We start from the raw sequence: 22,752 nt of genomic DNA, 5'->3' as shown, positions 1-22,752 counted from the left end.
ACAGCAGCCTCGCGTCGCCAGGTAATTACCTCGCGTCGCAAGGGATACATCGAGCAAAACCTGGCGTTAGCCTCGCCTCGTGCGGGATGCAGCGAGCAAAACTTGGCAGCAAACCTCGCATCGCCAGGAAAGAACCTCGTGTTATGCCTCACGTCGCCTGCTTCGCAGATCGCTAAGGAGCTCGCCTCGCAAGGTAAGTTTCTCGCTGGGAGCTCGCGTCGCCAGGTTCTCAGCACGCGTTAGAGATCGTCTCGCATGGTCCTTTGCTCGCTGAAATCCTCGCCAGCCATGTTTCTAGCTCGCTATTGGTTTTGCCTGGCCATCCCCCATTTTCACTGTAAAACTCAGTTAGCCAGCCCCCATGCACGCTTCAGAGATCGCCATGGACCTCACATCACCTATTGTCCATTGCTCGCTTGGGAGCTTGCCCAGCCTAAGCACAACAAACCACTCCCTTTCTCGCTAAATACCGTGCGTCGCCAGGTCTTAAGCGTGCTATAGAGCTCGCCCAGCGAGGGATTAAGCGAGGTCAATCTGGCGGCAAAGGTTGCGTCTCTAGGCATTTAGTTCGTTGTTAGCTTCGCGTCGCCCAGTCCGTTCCACGCTAAACAGATAGCCTCGCATGGTGCTATGCTCGCTGGGAGCTCGCGTCGCCAGGTTAGTGTTGCTTTTAATTTGTTTAGTTTTGTTTTTTTTTAAAAACCTCTTTCTATTAGTTATAACATACTTGTTAGTTTACAGATATGTATAGTGTAGTCTTGTCCCACATTGGAAGAGGAGTAATATCTCCTTGTAGTGTATAGCTATAAATAGGGACCTCTTGTATTGTATTTATCATCCAATATCAATAACATATCTTCTCCCGTGCCTTCTCACATGGATTCAGAGCATTAGTGAGAAAAGATCGTTGTGTGTCATTCCAGCGTTAACTGGGAAGAAAGAACTTAGTCATCGTGCAATTTTTTTGGTGACCTAAGGCTTGTCTAAGTGAAAGTCACTTTCTGTCGGTGTTGTGCTAAAACCAACACCACCACGAGGTAGATCACCCTCCGACGACCAATCCCTGAAATTTTATCCGGCAGAAAAGCCGCCACGCTCCTCCACGCGCCGGCAACAACTACTTTTCCGGCGAGGGTTCCGGCCACTTTCCGGCCATTTTTTGGCGAAGCTTCTTCAGGACAGTGTGCTCTCCTCAAAATTCCGAGCCTAACCATCTAATTCAAATCAAATTCTGACCACTTTTATATTTTTCCGGCGTGGACAGTGACCTTTCCGGCCATTTTTGAAAACATTTCTTCAGAACAGCTTGCTCGCAAGGGAATTCCGAGTCTATTCATCCCGGTTACAACAAATTCCGACAACTTTGGAATTTTCCGGCGAGCTACAGTGTTTTCGGCGTAAACAGTGTTTCCGACGCAGAACGGTGTTTTGTTTTCCTGCTGTAAATAGTGTTTTTTAAGCTATTTCTTCAGTTTTTTTCACAAGAGTTACTTATTTACACTATTTCAAGTTAACCCTACTACTACAAATTGTAGCAACATGGGAACCGATACTTTGAATAGTCGGATGGTTTCTTTAGCAGATTATATTGAGTTCCTTCAGTACAAAGCATGTAAGTAGACATCTTCTGAGATAGCTTATGTTGTTCAAACAGGTAATAGCGTGACTTGTTTCTCCCAATCTTCATCCTCTGAGTCTTGGGTCATTGATTCAGGAGCATCAGATTATATTTCTGGTAACAAATCTCTTTTCACTACTATTTCGTATTCTCAATCTCTTCTAAAAGTCACAATGGCCAATGGGTCTCAAACCATGGCAACTGCAATAGGTCAAGCAAGCCCACTTCCTTCCTTACCTTTAGATTCAGTCATTTATGTTCCCAATAGTCCTTTTAATCTCATAGTTGTTAGTCGCTTAGCCAAATCACTTAAATGCGCTGTTTTATTTCTTGATGACCATGTTTTTATACAGGAACGCAGTACGGGACGGATCATTGATACCGGGCGTGAATCAAACGGACTTTATTACCTTATCCTTGCTAAATCACATGGACTCACATCTTGTCTTCCTTCTACAACTTGTCCTGTTACAGATTCACCAGATTTATTACATAAACGGTTGGGACATCCCAGTTTGTCAAAACTTCAGAAAATGGTATCTGGTTTATCTCACTTGTCAGCTCTAGAGTGCGAGTCATGTCAACTCGGTAAGCATACTCACTCCCATTTCCCTCGGCGTCTTGATAATCGAGCAGAGTCACCTTTTACTTTAGTCCATTCAGATGTTTGGGATTCCGCTACTTTGTCAGTTTCATTGATGATTATTCCAGGTGCACTTGGATATTTTTGATAAAAAATCGATCTGAGCTGTTTTCTATTTTCCAGACCCTTCCACGCTGAAATTCAAAATCAATTTGGGGTTTCTATTCACACATTTCATAGTGATAATGCCCGAGAGTATTTGTCTTCCCCATTTCAGTAGTTTATGAAATCTCATGGGATTATTCATCAAACATCTCGTCCGTACACATCTCAACAAAATGGGGCAGCTGAAAGAAAGAATAGACATCTTATTGAAACTGCTCGTACCCTACTCATACAATCTCATGCTCCGTTGCGTTTTTTGGGGGATGCAGTTCTTACATCTTGCTATCTTATTGATCGTATGCCATCTTCAGCTATCCAGAACCAAGTTCCATTCTCTGTCAAGTTTCCCCACTTACCTTTGTTCTCTCTTCCACCCTGTATCTTTGGAAGCACTTATTTTGTCCATAATCTTACTCCAGGAACAGATAAGTTAGCTCCTCGTGCTCTTAAGTGCGTATTTCTGGGTTTCTCGAGAACACAAAAGGGGTATCGATGCTACTCTCCTAACCTCCAGCAGTACCTTATGTCCGCTGATGTTACCTTCTTTGAAACCCAATCATACTTCACAGGTTCAGGTCATCACTTAGATATTTCTGAGGTACTACCAGTTTCATCTTTTGGAGATTCAGTCACTCCAGCTCCACCACCTACAGCTCCAGTTGTAGCTCCACCACCTATAGCTCTAGTTCCACTACCTACAACTCCAGTTGTAGCTCCACCACCTGTAGCTCCAGTTCCTCCGCATAATCCAGTTCAACCTTCTGCAGCTCCACCACTCTTGACTTATCATCGTCGTCCACATCCAGCATCAGGACCAGGTGATTCACGCCCCACATCAGATTCTGCACTTACTGCGGACTTGTCTCCCCTTAGTCAACCAATTGCACTCCGCAAATGTGTACGATCCACACTTAATCTCAATCCCCACTATATCGGTTTAAGTTATCATCATCTGTCGTCACCTCATTATGCTTTTATATCTTCTTTGTCCATTGTTTCTATCCTTAAGTCTACAGGTGAGGCACTATCTCATCCAGGATGGCGACATGCTATGATTGACGACATGTCTGCTTTACATGCGAGTGGCACTTGGGAGCTTGTTCCTCTTCCTTCCTGCAGGTAAGTCTACTGTTGGTTGTCGTTGGGTTTATGCAGTCAAAGTCGGCCCGGATGGCCAGGTTGATCGGCTTAAGGCTCGTCTTGTTGCAAAAGGATATACTCAGATTTTGGGGCTTGATTATAGTGATACTTTCTCTCCCGTGGCTAAAGTAGCATTTGTTCGTCTCTTTTTGTCCATGGTTGTTGTATGTCATTGGCCTCTTTATCAGTTAGACATTAAGAATATTTTTCTCCACGGTAATCTTGAGGAAGAAGTTTATATGGAGCAACCACCTGATTTTGTTGTTTAGGGGGAGTTTAATGGTTGTGTGTGCAGATTGGGCAGGTCACTATATGGTTTGAAACAGTCCCCTCGAGCTTGGTTTGGTAAATTCAGCACAATTATTCAGGAGTTCGGCATGACTCGTAGTGAGGCTGATCACTCTGTGTTTTATCGGCATTCTGCTCCTAATTTGTGTATTTATCTAGTGGTTTATGTTGATGATATTGTTATTACCGGTAATGATCAGGATGATATTACTAATCTGAAGCAACATCTCTTTCAGCACTTCCAGACTAAGGATATGGGCAGATTGAAGTATTTTCTAGGTATTGAGGTTGCTCAGTCTAGCTCAGGTATTGTTATTTCACAGCGGAAGTATGCCTTAGACATTCTTGAGGAGACTGGAATGATGGGTTGCAGACCTATTGACTCTCCTATGGATCTGAATGCTAAGCTTCTGCTTGGACAGGGGGAGCCTCTTAGAGACCCTACGAGATATAGGAGGTTGGTTGGCAAATTGAATTACCTCACAGTGACTAGACCTGGCATTTCTTTTCCGGTGAGTGTTGTAAGTCAGTTTATGGATTCTCCCTGTGATAGTCACTGGGATGCAGTTGTTCGCATTCTTCGGTATATAAAGTCAGCTCCAGGCAAAGGATTACTATTCGAGGATCGAGGCCACGAGCAGATTGTTGGGTACACAAATGCTGATTGGGCAGGATCACCTTTTGATAGACGTTCTATGTCTGGATATTGTGTTCTAGTAGGAGGTAATTTGGTCTCGTGGAAAAGCAAGAAACAGAATGTGGTTGCTCGATCTAGTGCCGAAGCCGAATATCGGGCCATGGCTATGGCAACGTGTGAGTTAGTTTGGGTCAAGCAGTTGCTCAAGGAGTTAAAGTTCGGAGAAATCAGCAAGATGGAACTGGTGTGTGATAACCAAGCTGCTCTTCATATTGCGTCAAATCTGGTGTTCCATGAGAGGACTAAACACATTGAGATCGACTGTCACTTTGTCAGAGAAAAAATACTTTCAGGAGATATTATTACAAAGTTTGTAAAGTCGAATGATCAACTAGCAGATATTTTCACTAAGTCTCTTACTGGTTCTCGTATTAGTTACATGTGTAACAAGCTTGGTACATATGATGTGTATGCACCGGCTTGAGGGGGAGTGTTAGTTTACAGATATGTATAGTGTAGTCTTGTCCCACATTGGAAGAGGAGTAATATCTCCTTGTAGTGTATAGCTATAAATATGGACCTCTTGTATTGTATTTATCATCCAATATCAATAACATATTTTCTCCCGTGCCTTCTCACATGGTATCAGAGCACACCACACTTAACACTACACTGCCCGTCCCTTTTTCCCTTCCCCTCACACACTAATTTCATTGAAGACCTTCGCTCATCATCTCTTTCAATCACTTGGGACATCAATTGAAGAACACTTCAATTCTCCTAAGCATCTAAGGTATGTTTCTAACTCTCTCCTCTATCAAAAATTTGAATTTAGTTAAAGAAATGCAATTCCACCATTTTTGGGTATATCTTCAAAGCAACAATGTGCTTGCTCGCCCTAATCCCATAAACCCCATAGGATTGGTATTGTTGTTGTGTACAATGGTGATAATATGAAATCCCCAAGCCGATTTGGAGAGGGTGAGGCAATCCCTGATATCTACAACCAATTTGACAACACTAGTACACGCTAAGTGTTTGTCGAAATGCTTCAAAGACATTCTTGGCCCAAATAGAGTTCTACTCTCCGGGATTGTAATTACTAATGTTATTTTGCATTGCAACACTCCAAATTGCAAGTTTAGGTGGGCTAAACAGTAGCTACATGCATCGCAATTATAGTAAACACCATTTTGCCATTGCTTTATTCGCATGCTAAAATAAAGAGGTGAAGTCTGAGTAGCCTCAAAATGGTTGAACATCATGTAGTGAACTCTTAAGTGTGGGGTTGCAAGACCATGTTTTGAATTGATTCATCTGCTTTATCACTGAGGAACGTTCACTTATGTAGGTATGAGTATGCCTCCTAGAAAAGACGATGGTAAAGGCAAGGGCAAGGCTACTGTTCCGACTAAGGCCAAGGCTTCTTCCAGACCTCCACCGAAAAAGAGAAAAGGTGGGAGGCCACTTCAAGCCAAGTTGAAGGGTTGCAAGCAGTTGCAGCTATAGCAGCCACACGCCCACAACCTGAGGGACAACGAGAATTTGGACTAAAGAGCATGCCTCAATCTGCCAAGGATTGGTACAACAAGCTTTGTCGGCCGAGACATATACATTCTGAGTCAGCTGTTCATGAGTGGCGCCTACAAGCTAAGTACCAATCAATTTGGAAAGGTATTCATGACCTTGGCTTAAGCTACGTGTTTAGAAACACCGGGGATATAAATGTCAACCTTGTTCGGAAATTTTATGCCGGTTTTGATCTGAATGATCCTGAGCAGCTGGTGCCTATTAGAGGAAGGTTGATCGATTTTTCGGCAATAGCTATATGCAATTCTTTGGGAGCTCCGAATGTTCCACAGGAACCCTTGGACAACTTCATCACCCGTCCTACATATCAGGCATTAAGACACTCTCTGTGGTGTCAACTCTGTGGTTGTCTGGGTTCGTGACAAGAAGACCCAATGCCATAGGAAATTTCCAAAGAAAACAATGAAGCCGGAAGCTCAGGTGTGGCTGAAATTGATCAACACGCAATTATTACCATGCAATCATGAGACTCTTATAAGCCGTGAAAGGATATGCGTGTTGTACTTCCTCATGACTGGCCAGAAAGTGAATGTGGGCCACTTAATACGCTACCAGATGTCCCAGGTGAGAACAAGCAAGCGCATTGACAGATTGTCCTTCGCCAACATGTTGACTCAGTACCTGCGCAAAGAAGAGGGGGAGGAGGAGCGAGATTTTGATAGTCATTCCTACACCCCTCAGACTAACGGACATCACAAGCATACGGGTTAAAGAGGAGAATGCCATGGCCACAATGACAGGTGCCGAGCGCAATGCTCGAGATGACAGATTTATGGCACATATATGGGATGATGGATTTATAGCTCAGGATTGGGGGAAGGCCGGCCACTACTGAGGAGAGGGCCACCTTGGAGGAGCGTTATCCGCTCAATCCTCACGCACAACAGCTAGTTAGGCTTGGCGATGGGCAACGACTCCCAGATGATGAGGATGTCAACACACTAGTATGTTCTGAGGGCGAGCTAGAGCAGTCCGATGAGGATGATGATGTCAACACACCAGTATGTTCTGAGGCCGAGCCAGAGCAGTCCGACGAGGATGATGATGATGATGATGAGGGAGCAGAGGATGAGGACTGGACAAGTGCAGATAGAGCCTTCGACAATAAGGGCGAGGACGATGACTGATCAGGGAGGTTTTCCAACCACCTTACATGTTTTTGTGTTTATGAATTTATATATACATTGAGGACAATGCATGATCTAAGTGGGGGGTGAAAGGTATTCTCTGTCATTTGTAAATATTAGATAAACTAATTAGTTTGTGTGTTTAATGTTTATTTTATTTTCGTATTTCCCCTTATTTAATATTTAAAAAAATAAAATAAAAAATAAAAAATAAAAAAAATGAAATGACTGGACTTTTCCCGACGATGGATCTCTTAGACAGTTTTTCTGAGAGACTTAAGTCTAACAAAAAAAATTATATATATATATATAAGTCTTTTTATTATTGTACGTAGTAATAATCCCTCGTGATTTTTCTTTGTGCATCGGTTCTTTTCCACGGGATGTAGTTGAACCGGGTAGTAGTTTTTGTTTTGTCTTTAGATTAGAATAAAATTTAGGGAATAAAAGAAAGGGAAAAATGAGAAATGCTAGGCGCCTTTGACTAGTTTGATAGTAGCATATTTAGGCTCTAGCATGTGTAGTACCTTCCCTATGGTTTGAAAATGTTTATTATGCCTTGTTGAGTAATAACATGTTTATTGACGTCTATATCTCATTTTCTTGGCTTGTGTCACTTTGTGTTTGATGCTTAATATTTTGTGGCTCTGTGAATACTTGCAATTGTTTGAGAATAGGAATGGAACCGTCCTTGGTGAATCATGTGCCATGAGTGGTGAGAAATTGTATAGTCCGTGTCATTGCATTAGAGTCTAGAACTTGCCCGGCATGTGAGTTGAAGCGAAATTTTAGGTTTTGCTCGGTTTGAAAAATGATTTTAGGCTTTCTTTGATCTTTTTGAACTTAATGCCTACCACAAATAAAATTTATCCCTAGTCATCCCTTTTGAGCCTATAGACTTTTATTTGGCAACCACACTACAAGCCTATGCCCATTTGTTCTTAATTAACATTATTTTGATCCTTGTACCTCGTAAAGTACTTTAATTATGAAGTGAGTGCTAGAAGAAGTAAGGACTAAGTGTGGAGTGGCTTTCGAGTGGAACCAATGAAAGAAAGAAGGGTGCACTTATTTTGTAAAATAATACGCACTAGCGGAAACTAAAAAAAGATCTTGTTCTTGCTAGTGGGTGTGAACTAAAGTAGTGCTTAAAGAAAGAGGAAATACTTTGGGGATGATATTGTTTGTGAAAATGCAGTTGGGTTGAAGAAAAAATGCGCTTAAAGTTAATTATGTGATGTGTTAAAATGTTTAGTAGGTTAGTCACTATTCCTAAATTTATCCTACTCGTCCTTAAGCCAACATTACAACCATAAAAAGTCCTAATTGATTTTAGATCGAGCAAGCCTACATTAGTAGAGGTTTACATAATGGACAAGCCTATGGTACTTTGTGCATGCATGTGACTTCTTTGTGAGAGTGTGGATTCAACTTACTCTCTTGTTCTTGTTGTGAGGGCACATGATTTCACAAGGGATAGGTGACGTTATTAGATTTCTCTATGATGTTAAGTGTTCAAGCCATGAATGCATTGTGATATTGAGTCGGTTTGTGAGATTAGGATTGTTAGAAACATGTTGTCCTTTTGTTGAATAAAGATTTGAAGTATGGCATAAAGTAAAGGGAAGTTTGAAAGCATATGCTAAAGTTTAATTGTTGCTATCAACCATAGTCATAGGTATGGTGTGCTTCAGATGTGCTAAAAGAGAATAAAAGTGCTCTAGGAATTAGTGGTTGACTCGAGGACGAGCAACGTTTAAGTGTGGGGTGGTGATGTGAGGCCACAATGATATACTTTAGCACATTACTCACCCTATATTTTGTTGTTCTAATGAGTTATTGTGCGACATTTGAGCTAAATTGGGTTGTTTTATGTGTAGGAACATCGGCAGGAATCGTCGAACGAAAGTTGCACAAAAAGAGGACAAAAATACAAGAAAAGAGCACAAAAGCATCAAGTATCCAAACCGTGCTACATACCAGGCTTTGCAAGGTCTATAGCCAGGTTGACCGTCCTATAGACCAGGCTTTGCGAGGTCTATAGCCAGGTCGACTGCGCTATAGACCAGGCTTCGCGAGGTCTATATCCAGGTTGACCGTGCTATAGACCAGGCTTCGCGAGGTCAATAACCAGGTTGACCGCGCTATAGACCAGGCTTCGCGAGATCTATAGCACGGTAATTAAAAGTCGCGGATTAAAAAGACCCCACCCGGATTTGGACCGTGGTCATGACTTTAGAGAAGAAAAAGGCTGCCAAGCACTGTGGAGCAAGAATCAAACGAGTTTTTCCTTACTTTATCTCTTTACTTTGTAGTTTCATGTCTTTAAATATTATGTTGATTGTTGTTGTATTTATGAGTAGCTAAACTCTCTTATCTAAGGTTTGATGGAACCTATTGGAGGATGATTTTCTACTGCGTTTAATATAGATTTGTTTTTGATTTTTCTCTACTTGTTCAACTATATTTTCATTGTTGTTAATTGAAGAGCTCTCACTTAACTGTGCCTATTTAGTGTGTATATTGCTCGAGAGAGTACACATTTAGGTAGTTATTGAACAACACCACTCCTAACGTAGTTGAGAGATCGATACGGAGGGTTTAAAGGCGGGATTAGAGATAACAAAGTCTTGGTGCGATCGTAGTGAGCGGTAAACTAGTGTCAGCTAGCGTAGTTCGAGAGAATACGTCTAGTAAATTGTGGTACTTGCTCGAGAGAGAGCTACGACAATCAAAGTACTCACGATTGGTAGAGAATATTTAGGCAAATTTATAGCAAACGTAGCGGGAAAGATTCTGACAATAGGGGAAATCATAACCTTAGACTTTTCTAAATCCTGTCTACAACATTTGCCTTGTTAGTTACAAATTACTGCATTTTAATTACTTTGATCTTAGTTAGTAAACTCTCAAATTGTTATATAATCTTTCTAAAGGTTGATTACTTGAATTCGTGCAAAACTATTAGTTGTTATTGGCACGTTATTTCCCTGTGGGATTCGACTCCGGACTTGTAAACCGGATTATATTTGCAACGACCGCTAGACCTCCTAGAAGGCATAGTTGGGCGTGATCAATGAGTAACAAAAGTAAGTTATTTATTCAAAGTGTTGAAAAGAAGTGACCTATCACAGCAAAGTGAAGCTGTAAAAGGCAAAAACAGAATGTAGCAACGTGAAGCAATAAAAGGAAGCTAACTCAAATTTACCATACCACTCTTGGGGTCTCCAACTCTAATGATTCTAACCTATATAAGGTGCAATGGTTCCTTTGCAGGGAGATGAAACAATATCCAAGAGAATGCCATGAAAGCTTTGACTTTTTGGTTAACACATCACAGTAAGCTTCCTATTGCAGTATTCACAAAATTAAGAGCTCGCCAAGGACGGTAGGTTTGGCTTTTAGTTACTTATTAGACGGTCAGCATATTCCTAAAACTGTTATTAGGAATTTGCCAATCTCTAACAGGGGCTGTGCTAGTGAGTCAGCTACGGGTTCGGCCAAACTCAATTGCTTTGGTCCAAACCTTGTTATCTTAAAAATCCATTGAGTATGTATAAATTATTAATTTAGTACCCACACTTAAAAGAACTATAATCTCGAACCCATAAGCTTCAAATCCGGGTTCCGGATCTCTAACTACGCATTGATAAGCTAAGTTTTTTATGCTTTTTCCCCAGCGAAATGCCCCTAATTGATCTTTGCGGATATTCAGCAATAAAACCTTCAACTACTCGTAAGAAGTTAAGACTTTATCAAATCCATACAAGATACAACATCTTTGTACTTCTTGGCTGCTACTAGTCCAACGCTGTCTTAGTGCTAGGGAAGTTACTTGAATATAAGTTTGTTACTTATCCAGAAAAAAAAAACTACTCAGAAAAGGTTTGGTAAGTAAGTTTCAAATTAATCATATGGTTACATCTCATGGCTTGTATCACTTGAATCATTTCAAAACAATAAATATTTTAAATAATTTAGTAATAAAGAACATCAACGAACCCTAGAGCCAGGAAAAAAAGAGAGAACTTTTGTGTGTGTATATATATAGTAAATGTAAGGGATCATTTATACCTTATGATCGGCGGTGTGAGAATGAGATTTGCCTTGCGATTTCTTCAAAGTGTTCTTCTGAGATTGCTGAGGCCTCGAAGCCTTCTGAATTGTCTCCGGCTGGGCGATAGATTCAACCTCCGATTTCCTCTTCTGGAAATAGTTTCCGAACACCAGAAAAGCAATCACGGTTCCGATAATCACCGATACAATCGCAATCGGAAGCATTGAATCCATTGTTGAATGCTTTGAATCTCGAAAAGGGAGTTCTTAAACCGAAATTTTCAAGCCAAGTGTTATCAATTCAGTACGAAGCTGCAGCTCGATGCACGTTGAGTGTTGTGTACATTCGCTTTATAAGTTTATATATTTCTCTCAGCGTATTTTATAAAAAAAATAAAAAATTATATGGATTGGTTTTCTTTTGCTTTTTTTTTTTTTTTGAGGAAAATGATCTCGAATGAGGTAAAAACAGCAAACGAGAATGAGCTTTGCTGTTTATGATTTGAAAGATATACTTCTATTAGCATTTTGGTCTTGGTTTTCAAACTTTTATTAGTGATTGAATGTAAAAGTATTGGATTATTAAATAAAATAAGCTTTTGTTCGTAGTTGATTTCCTAAAAAAAACGTTTAGAACTTATCCAAATACATATTCCAGAATTTAGAATTAATTTAACTAGTACGTTGACGAATTAGTTTTAGTTAAGGTGTGATTACGGTCTGTATATAATTAAACGATTGCTTATCATTTTCCAACTATTATACTCACAATTCCATATGTTCTTTTTAGGTTCCAACTATATAAACTGTTTTTCTGAGTATTTTAACAAACAATGTGTTTCTAATTAGGGTTAGAATGTTCTAATTGTTTGACCAAAAAGTATAACTTTCGGCTAAACTATTAAATTTATGTAGTAATGGGTTAAATCTAGTTAATGATAATAACTTTAGATGTGAATCTTGAGAACGTGTGTGAGATGGGACATATCCAGTGAAGTGTCGACAATGATAAGCACAAAATGTTCATAAAGTATGGATAGTGATGGAGGTTTAACTAGCAACAAAATAATAACAAATGACATTAAAGTAAATATGAGGAATGATTCACCCAATAAAGGATGGTCGGACGAATGTTACTCCTAACAATGATGAATGACAGATAAATCCAAGATTTGTTGGAACTATTCTCGGATCCGGTAAAAAAGCGTGGAATAATATGGGCAAGAATCTTAATAAAAAGGTAGTCTTTATATCTTTACAAGAGAGAGAATCTTTCTGTAAAGTCTGGTCTTATCACAATGAATATTACATACCCCCATCCCTTTTTTCCCCTATTTATTTGAGACATGTCTCTAACAAACCCTAATAGTACAAGTGCAGAGAATATTTAATATCCTATTTCAAAAACTAGTCGTTGCAATTCTGCCAACGATGCTCGACCTCGGCCATTGTTGTCATCTTTACCACAAACCTCGTTGTTCCTTGACCGACCTAAACTGATTCTTTCCTTAATGATGCATTACCCTATATATTTTAAGGCAGATTTTGATCTATATAGTTAGTTCCTCCGCTTATTGAGGTCGGCCTTAGTGGGCTCGATGAGCGGATATTGTGTAACGTGATCGAAGTATTTAGACGGTATGAACGAGTAGTGATGATTGGGATGAGTTGGCAGCGTGTCCCTTTGTGAGCCGTACTTTCTGGGTCATATGTCCCACGAATCAGGATGACGTCATGGCGACAAGCGTCATTGTGATGCAATTTCGCGATACATTGCTTCGTTTCGCGCGCGCCTTCTGATTGAATCTGCCATTTCGGTTATAGTGTCAGGTAATGATGGATTAATTCATTGGTTTCGATGCCTGAATTTTTATAAATTGGGGTGTGTGGGTAATGTTCCAACCTTTACAAAACCTCTTGCATCCAAAAAAAACTCTGTACCTTCTTCTTCTTCTATTGTTTGAAATTTCTTACTGGTTTTAGTGATTCTCGCTGCTTCTAACATTTCCTTGCTCGAACATCTTCCCTTAATCAACATGACTAATGTATCCTCTGATTCTGGTATGGAAATTGATCATGTCCCTTTGGCGGTGCTTATACCCCCTCACGCTGATAGGGTTTTGTCGCCATAGAGGAAGAGAACTTTCCTACGGTGGAGGAAATAATCCCTCGTAGTGAGAAAGTTAGGTTCGATTTCTCGAAGGCATCTGAGGGTGAGCCTGAAATCTCGGAGTCAGCGATGGGAGAGGCCGATCTGGCCGAGCTTAGGGTAAAATTCAATATCCCTGCCCACATCGATCTGATCCCAGCACGGCGCGATGTGGTGCAAATTCACCGTCCCGGATATTGTGCATTTTACGCGTATCCTTTCTAGGTCGGCTATACTCTCCCCCTTCTCCCATTGGCGGAGGAATTTTGCCACTATTATGATGTCTGCCCGACCCAATTCTCTCCGTACATTTACAAGCTTATTAGGATGCTCTCAAAATTTGTCGAGTTGGCCGGAGTCGAGATCATACTCCGCCACCGGATGCATCTCTTCACCCCTAGCTTTTATAGGGGGACGATGTTGCATCTTCGCCACCGAGGAGGTAAATGCTTGGAGGTGAAGATGGAGGATAAAGCGAATCGTCAGTTCTGGCTCAACTACTTCTTCGTCAGAACCGGGGACGTGGTAGCCAACACGGACGGCTTTCCTAAAACCTGGAATCGCGCTCGTAAGTGCCCGTCTTTTTTGAAAGGTATTTGATTTGCTTGTTTCTAGTCGTAGGTTCTAACATTCTCTCTTCCTTGTACAGCCAAAGCCGCACCTCCTCCTTTGGTCGGGGATATTTCTGACTAGGTTGGCCGGATTCTGCCTCACACGGTAGGGATTGGTGAGTGGCCGGTCTTTCTCAAGAGGTCCGGGCCTGCTTCTTCCTTAGCCGGTGAGTTCGTCTATTATTTTTAGTTCTCTTTTGACCACATGGTTGCTTGCATGCTATAGTTCATTATTGGTGTTGAGAAACTTATTCTTTTTCAGTTCGGGGGTCTTCGAGGAGGCCGGGGGCTCCTCCTCATGCGTTTTGCAAGAGGAAAACTGCTTCTTCTTTGGAGTATGTTCCTGCTGTGACTGCGGCTAGGCCTGCTCGGTCATCTGCCTCTGTTCGTTCTTCTGCTGCGGCAAGGTCTACTTGTTCGTCGACCATACCTATTGTTGCTTCCGTACCGTTTTCTTCTGTTCCCGCAGATATATCGACAGCGGAGTTTTTAACTTCTTCTTTGCTTCATCTAGTGGACGAGGAAGAGGAAGAGGAACCGTCGGCGAGTGGTGGTAATTTGGTTCCCCACAAGAGGAGGTCGGTGGACGTCGGCGAAGGGGTTGTTCGGGCGGTGGATTCAGTGACGAGCGATTTTGTCATCTGAGAAACGGTGACCATAGATCTTGAAGATGACGCCAAGTTATTGTCCGTGGTTATGCCATCGACTGAAGCCGCAGAGGGTATGCCTCTTCCTAAAACCACGATGCAAGCTGAAGGGCCGTCGGCGAGAGTCCTTGATAACTTGCGACGGGATGAGTCATCGGCCTCGCGACCGGTCGAGGACCCTTATTTAATGGCTGACATAAAAGAAAAGTGTGTAGCTGATGATGGTTACGAGATGGGCTCTGATGTGGATGCTGATGAGGTGAGGATGCTGGGGGAGGGATTTACCCGACTCGAAGTAATGTTGGAGGGGTCCACGCGGACTATTGCAATCCCCATGGATCGAGATTTATTGGTCAACACGGAGGACGTGGTCCCTTCTCTTGGTCTCCTCTATTCAAATGTGGAGGGTAAAACTCTCGAAAAGCTGAAGGATGCTACCTTATCTAGAAGCATAGCCGGCCTCGCTCTTAGGGTAAGCTTTTCGATCCCTCTCATTTTTGTTTGTCAAGTTCAGAGTTTGTTTTGTTCTTACTCTTAATTTTCTTTTCCTCTTTCTTTCAGACTGTGATTTTGGAGATTGAAAGCGCCCGAAGAGAGGATAGGCGTAAGGCTATTTTTCTGAAGTTGGAGAGAAAATACCGCGAGTACTGCGGTAAGTATCGCGAGATTTGTAGGCTTTTGGCTAAGACGGAAACTTTCGAGCTCTTGAGACGAGCTGAACGAAAAAGAAGATGAGCTGGTGAAGGTCATCGAAAAATACAGTGTTCTCAAGGGGTCGCTAAGGGACAAAGAGGAGGAACTGGAGGTTAGTAGAGGGGTTGAAGCCTAGTGCGGCGATCTCCAAGCCCAGGTGCTCTCGTTGCGCACCGAGCTCGAGGAGTGTGAATTCAAAGCCGGTGCTTTAAGGGGCGAGGTCACTGAGAAGGTAGCGAATCTCGAGAAGGCGGAGTTAGCTCGATCGGGGGCTATGAGAAAGATAGAGGCTTTGTAAATCGTCATCTGTGTTCTCCGATCCGAGCGAGAGAATGCCTTGGATACGGCCAGACTCAAAGAAGAAAGACTTGATGAACGGATTGGAGAATTCAAAAAAAAGGCTTCTGGACTTTGTGATCGAGTCGCCGCTCTAGAGGCCGAGAAGGCATAATTATTAGCTCGACCATCCTCTTCCCATGTTTCTAACTTCCCTAATGTTCCTCGAGATTTTATACGAGGAGTGGATTCACGCCGAGGCCCAGCTGGATATATTCAGATATTTGATAAAGGCGAGAACCATTTCGGAAGCCGTCTTCGAGGATGCTCATGTTAAGGCACGTGAAGCTCGAGTCGCATGTGGCTACGATCCTGCTACACCGGAGGCCGATGACGACGAGGGGGATGCGGGCGTAGACCGGATTAAAGAGGACGCCTGGTATGAAGATGAGTATCCTGATGGCGATGGTGATGGTGAAGGGGTGGATGACAATGGTCTGGACGATCAGGCTAATGGTGCGGCTGGGCCAGGCGAAGATTAGTAGCTTTTCTTTTCCTTCTTTTGTGTTGCCACAAACTTGTGCGCTTTTTGGTGGGCGTATTCTCGAGCCTCTATAAAAAATATATTCTAAGTATGAAATACCAATTTCGTTATTTGTACCTGATATTTTTTTCTTCTATTTGGGTTTGTATGCTTTTTGATTTCGTTGCTTGGTTGCCTTGGTTTTCTTGGTCGTAATAATTTAGCTCGAGCGGGGTCGAATGAGGTCGAAACATGGACAGGGACGGTGGACGTTAGTTCAAACGAGGTCGAACATATCGTATGTTTATTTATGGCCGAGGGCCGACCACGTGTTGATTCGAACGAGGTCAAATGTAACCTATACTTAGTTATGGCTGAGGGTCGATTAGGCGTTAATTCGAACGAGGTCAAATGTAACCTATGCTTTAGTTATGGCCACGTGCCGATTAGGTGTTGATTCGAACGAGGTCGAATGTAACATATGCTTAGTTATGGCCGAGGGCCGATTATATGTTGATTCGAACGAGGTCGAATGTAACCTATGCTTGGAGAGAATAGAAATAAACTTCATGTATTTGTGCTTTGTTCATACACTTGGAGAAATTTACATATTTTTCGGGCGCTGGCAGGCATTTCAATCCCAGTCCCAGTCCCAGTCTATCTAGTCCCTTCATTGGCCGACTTGGCAAAGTATTGAGAGGTCGAGCAATAAACTAGCCGTCCAGTGCCTTTGTCTGTGCGTACTTCAATCCTGAAGTGACCCCTTCATCGCCTCGTTAAAAACCTCCTCGAGAAAACCTAATTGGGATAAAACTCAAGTGAGAGAAAAAAGAATACGATTTTGGGGACACCATCTTTTAAAAGTTGAAGTACTTGAGGTGTGTAATATTCTAGTTGTTTGGTAGTCACTTTCCTTCCATTATTTCTAGATGGAATGACCCTTTGTTTGCTTTTTCCGTGATTTTGTAGGTCCCGTCCCAGTTTGTTCCTAGTTTGCTTTCCCGCGAGTCTTTGCTTGCTTATGTTTTGGCTTTGAGCACGTAGTCCCCGACTTCGACCGGTATTACCGCATCAGTCCCATAGACTAACGAGTATGGCATTTCTCCTGTGCTCGTCTTTGGCATTGTTCGGTAGGTCCAGAGTACTTCTGGTAATATTTTCGGCCACAATCCTTTGGCGTCCTCGAGTTTCTTCTTCATGATGTTCAATATCTACTTGTTGGAGGATTCCACTTGCTCGTTGCCCGCGGGGTGGTATGGCGTTGAGAGTATTCTTTTGATGTACCATTTTTCAAAAAACTCTATGACTTTTTTCCTGCAAGCTGGGGTCCGTTGTCGCAGCTGATCTCTTTGGGGAGACCGAAAAGACATATGATATTTTTCCATATAAAGGTGATCACTTCATGTTTGCATATTTGGGCGAATGCTCCTGTTTCTACCCATTTAGAGAAATAGTCAGTTATAACCAAAAGAAATCGTACGTTACCTCGTCCTACCGGGAGGGGGACCACGATGTGCATTCCCCATTTGATGAACGACCAAGGGGAAGTCACTAAGTGTAGGTGTTCGCCTGCTTAGTGGATCATTAGGGCATACTTCTGGCATTGCTCGTATTTTTTACGAAATCCGCGGCCTCATTTTTCATGGTGGGCCAGAAATACCCTGCCCTTATGAGGCATCTGACCAAAGCTCGATTGACGGAGTGAGCTCCACAGTGGCCTTCGTGTATTTCTTCAAGGACGCGCCGCGTCTTATTCGAGCCTAAGCATTTCGCCAGATGGCCGCCATACGTCCTCTTGTACAGGTCGTTATGAATGATGTTATATCTGGCTGCTTGCATTCTCAGTTTCTTGGCCTCTTTTTTTATCATTGAGGAGTACGCCATCCTGCATATATGTAACAATACGGTTGTGCTAGGCCCAAGTCAGGTTTATGGTTCTTACCTCGATTTGATCTATCGATGAGTTGAGGAGGTGGACTATATTTCTTTCTACGGTTGCAATGTTTTTGGTGGTTACGGCTAATTTAGCGAGGCCGTCCGCCTCGGTATTCTGTGCTCAGGGGATCTGGTCGAGTTGACATTCGTCGAACTCGGGTAGCAACTTGCAGATTTCGGTATGATACTTTTGTAACCTTTGATCCTTGATTTGGAAATTCCCTGTGACTTGGTTGACCACGAGTTGAGAATCGTAGAGCAGTTTTAGCTGTTTCGCCCCGTATTTGAGTGCTAGTCTTAGTCCTGCAATTAAGGCCTCATACTCAGCCTCGTTGTTAATCATGTCTGGGCATCTTATGGACTGGCGAATCACTTTGCATGTTGGAACTTCGAGTACGAGTCCCAGCCCATACCCTGACGCGTTAGACGCGCCATCAGTGTACAGTACCCAGAGGTCTTGTGTTTGGGGAGAAGCGTGGACGGCTTCTTTTTCGACTTTGGGCATTATTTTTGCACTGAAGTCGGTGACGGAGTCTGCGAGGACCTGTGACTTTATCGACGTTCGCGATCGATATGTAATATCATGCTCGCTCAGCTCGATGGCTCATTTGGCCAACCTGCCCGATAGCTCGGGTTTATGCAAAATGCTTCTTAAAGGGAAAGTCATGACGACCGAGATGAGGTGTCATTGGAAATATGGTCTAAGCTTTCGTGAAGCTACGACTAAGGCCAGAGCCATTTTTCGAGATGGGGGTATCTTGTCTCGGCGTCGACTAGTGTTTTGCTAATGTAATAGATGGGGGATTGCGTACCTTTATTTTCTTGGACCAGGACCACACTCACAACTACTTCGGACATGGTGAGATAGACGAGGAGGGGTTGTCCAGATTCTGGTTTTGAAAGTAACGATGGTGATGATAAGTACACCTTTAACTCCTTCAGGGCTTGGACACACTCGAGGGTACATTGGAGGTCGTTCTCCCTTTTTAGTACGCTGAAGAACTTATGGCACCTATCGAAGGATCGTGAAATGAACCTCGAAAGGGCGGCGATACATCCAGTCAACCTCTGGACCTGATTTTTGGTGGTCAAGTGTTATGGTATCCCTTCGATTGACTTGATTTGATTGGTATTGACCTCGATATCTCGTTGCGACACTAGGAAACCCAAGAATTTTCCTGAGGCCACGCCGAACGCATATTTTTCGGGGTTCAGTTTCATGTCGTATTGATTAAGTATGCCAAAGGCTTCTCTCAAGTGGTCGATGTGATCTTATTTCCTTTTGGATTTATCAAGCATGTCGTGTATGTAGAATTCTATCGTTTTACCGAGTTGATCTTTAAACATCTTCGTTACCAACCTTTGGTAAGTTGCCCCCGCATTTTTCAGTCCGAAGGGCATGACCCTGTAGTAATACGTCCCTGGTAGGGGATGAAGGTGGTTTTTTCCTGGTCCTCTTCCTCCATGAGGATTTGATTATAGCCCGAGTAGGCATCCAAGAAGTTTAGTAGCTTGTGCTCGGACGTTGCGTCGATGAGTTGGTCGATACGTGGCAATGGAAATGAATCCTTGGGGCAAGCTTTGTTCAAGTCAGTGAAATCTATGCACATCTGCCATTTGTCGTTCTTCTTTTTCACCATGACTGCGTTGGCAACCTATTGGGGGTACTTCGACTCCCTGACGGGGCTATTGTCCAATAATTTTTCCACTTCTTCCTGTACTGCGTCATTAATTACGGAGTAGAATTTATGCCTAACTTGCCTCACCAGGGGGTAGAGTCGATTGACGTTCAATTTTTGCGTGGCGATATCCTTTGGGATACCTAGCATATCTGCATGACTAAAAGCTAACAAGTTCGCATTAGCAGTTAAAAATTCACGAAATTTACCCGGTTCCTGGAGTTTGCAGCCAATGTAAGCTTTCTTGTTGTGGTCGTTGTTGTTTAACTGAACGGGGTCGAGGTCCTCTATGGTCGATCCTGCGGCTTCGACCATATCGGGGTCTTTGATGACGTCCTCGCTGTCATTGCATACCGACCTCGACTATGTTGACTGATATGCCTCTTTTTCTTTATCCTTTGTTTGTTGGGTGGCCGTACAGTCTAAGGCGATGCGGTAGCATTCCTGGGATGTGCTTTGCTCCCCTCGTATACTAAATATTCCCCATGGAGTTGGGAATTTGATGACTTGGTACAAGTTGGAGGGGATAACACTCATGGTGTATATCCATGGTCGCCCTATTATGACGTTGTATGATGTGTCCTGGTCTATGATGTAGAATGTAGTTTCCAGAGTAATGCCATCCGCTAGGACGGGGACTGTGATCTCGCTGGATGTTCGCTCAACAACATTGCTAAAGCATGTTAGTGTGATGCAGCGCGACACTATCTTATCCTCGAGTTTTATTTGTGCAAGTACCCGAGGATGGATAATGCATGCACCGCTCCCATCGTCTACCATAATTCGTCTCACATAAGTATCTAAAATTCGTAAAGTGATAACAAGAGCATCATAGTGAGGGAAAACCAAACCGTCGGTATCTGACTTATCGAAGATGATACTTTCTTCGAGTCCATCATACTGTTCGTGTGTGATCGACCCTTTGAGCTTGTGGGTTGTGGTGAACTTCACACTGTTGATGGAGGCGTCGCCCTCTGTGGTGAACTTCGTCTGAGGGCAATGCAGTCTTCAGTTTTGTGTCCTCACTCTTGATGGAATTCGCAGAGGGCGTGTGATTTTCTGGTATTTGGGTCTGACCTCATCTTTTGCGGCCACTTCACCTTCGGTACGAGCTTCTCTAAGGCGTAGATTACCTCTGTAGGTGACACACAAAATTTGTGAGCGGATAATAAAAGGGGTAATACTCTCTCATTCCGGTGAGTCCATATTCTTGATCGGGGTGGGCGCTCTTCATGGCGGGATAAAGATGCGGCGGTGGTTATGACATATGGGAGATGTCGTTCCCGGTTAGGTCGCGAGGCCGTGAGGCCGCGAGATCTCTTCTGACATCATTTCTTTGATCTTTCCTGGATTCTGCTTGCACCGAAGTCAGTCGATGGGTTGGCCCATTGAGGTCATCCTCTTCTGCTCGGACTTCGACGTAATATGCATTATGTATTTCGTTCCAAGTTGTTGGGGGGTACTTCATAAGCCGACTCAATAACTTTCTTGTTGCTCTTGAACCATTTCTGCTCAACCTATTTTGGAAAAGCTACAATGGCCATCCCTTTCGATACATTCGGTAAGGTCATTCTTACTCGGTTGAATCGGGTGAGGAAGTCCCTTAATACCTCTCCCGACAACTGTTTGATGGCGAATATGTCGTTTACTCTCGCCTCTACCTCTTTGGCCCCATCATGGACTGTTACGAATTTGTCGGACATTTCTTCGAATATTTCGATGGAACGCGCGGGCAGCTGCGAATACCATGTTAATGCTCCTCCAGTGAGGGTCTCGCCGAAAATTTTCAGCAAAATGGAGGATACTTGTTCTTTGGCGAGGTCGTTGCCTTTTACAGCGGTGACGTAGTGGGTCACATGGTCCTCAAGGTTGGTCGTGTCGACATATATTTTTAGGTAGGGCGGCATTTTAAATGCCTTTGGTATGGCATATGGGGCGACATCATCGCTATACGACTGCTCTACAAACCGACTGACATCTCTCTTCGGTAAGAGTTTAGGAGCGTCCGGTATTTTATAGACCCTTTTCTTGGTGTTCTCTCATTTGGTCCCGAAGTAGCTTGTTCTCATTTTCCATTTCTTCCATCCTTTTTAGAACGGCCGTGAGAGCGTCGTCACCTGCATTGCTAACAACATTGTGAGTTATTCATGTCGTTGCGGAAGGAGGAGGAAGTTGATCATGTTGCTCGTCCACTGGAGGTATAACACAAGTTCTTGCATTTTCTGTGGCCGTATCCCGAACAGGCTTATGGAGGACGCTGGTCAGCGTATCAGTTAGCCAGGCCTCAAGGAGCTTCTTTATTGCTGGCGACGCCTCCTCTACCGCGGATGTGGAGGCTGTCTTACCAAGAAATTTTGTGGTGCTGCAGTGGGGAGGGGGTGACCCACATCGCCTGGGGGAGGCATTGGGCATTGTGTCCTCGTCCACTGCTTCAGAGCTCTCATGGATGATGTTCATGAGGTTGGTTGGGAGGTCACTCATTATTCTCGTTCTTTCTTCTCTGTTACCCGCCATATTAAATTTATGTATGCAGAGAGAAAAAAGTTTTTGTTTTTTTATGTTAGTGACGAGTGTGAGTTGTAGATCTAGAAGAAACTAAAAGAGTTAACTAGATAATTCCCACAGATGACGCCAAAAAGTATAACTTTCGGCTAAACTATTAAATTTATGTAGTAATGGGTTAAATCTAGTTAATGATAAAAACTCTAGATGCGAATCTTGAGAACGTGTGTGAGATGGGACAAATCCAGTGAAATGTCGACAATGATAAGCACAAAATATTCATAAAGTATGGGCATTGATGGAGGTGTAACTAGCAATAAATAACAACAAATGGCATTAAAGTAAAAAGGAGGAATGATTCACCCAAAAAAGGATGGTCGGACGAATGTTCCTCCTGACAATGATGAATGACAGATAAATCCAAGATTTGTTCGAACTATTCTCGGATCTGATGGAAAAGTGTGGAATAATATGGGCAAGAATCTTGATAAAAAGGTAGTCTTTGTATCTTTACAAGAGAGAGAATCTTTCTG

At 42.9% G+C, this 22,752-nt stretch overlaps 1 protein-coding gene across 1 annotated transcript in view; it reads right to left on the bottom strand.

Annotated features, from left to right (window-relative positions):
- LOC107798819 (uncharacterized) overlaps positions 1-11,552 on the bottom strand; it is a 28,765-nt gene extending 17,213 nt beyond the window's left edge. Inside the window, exon 1 of the mRNA XM_075238238.1 lies at positions 11,223-11,552. Coding sequence (XP_075094339.1) covers positions 11,223-11,438 — 216 coding nt within the window. The 5' untranslated portion in view covers positions 11,439-11,552. The remainder of the gene's footprint in view (positions 1-11,222) is intronic.
- Positions 11,553-22,752: the final 11,200 nt, after the last annotated feature.

This window comes from Nicotiana tabacum, chromosome 19 (assembly GCF_000715075.1).
Source record: "Nicotiana tabacum cultivar K326 chromosome 19, ASM71507v2, whole genome shotgun sequence".
NCBI classification, from domain to species: domain Eukaryota; kingdom Viridiplantae; phylum Streptophyta; class Magnoliopsida; order Solanales; family Solanaceae; genus Nicotiana; species Nicotiana tabacum.
The sequence above is the reverse complement of the archived record's forward strand: the minus strand, read 5'-3'. Positions and strand labels throughout refer to the sequence as shown.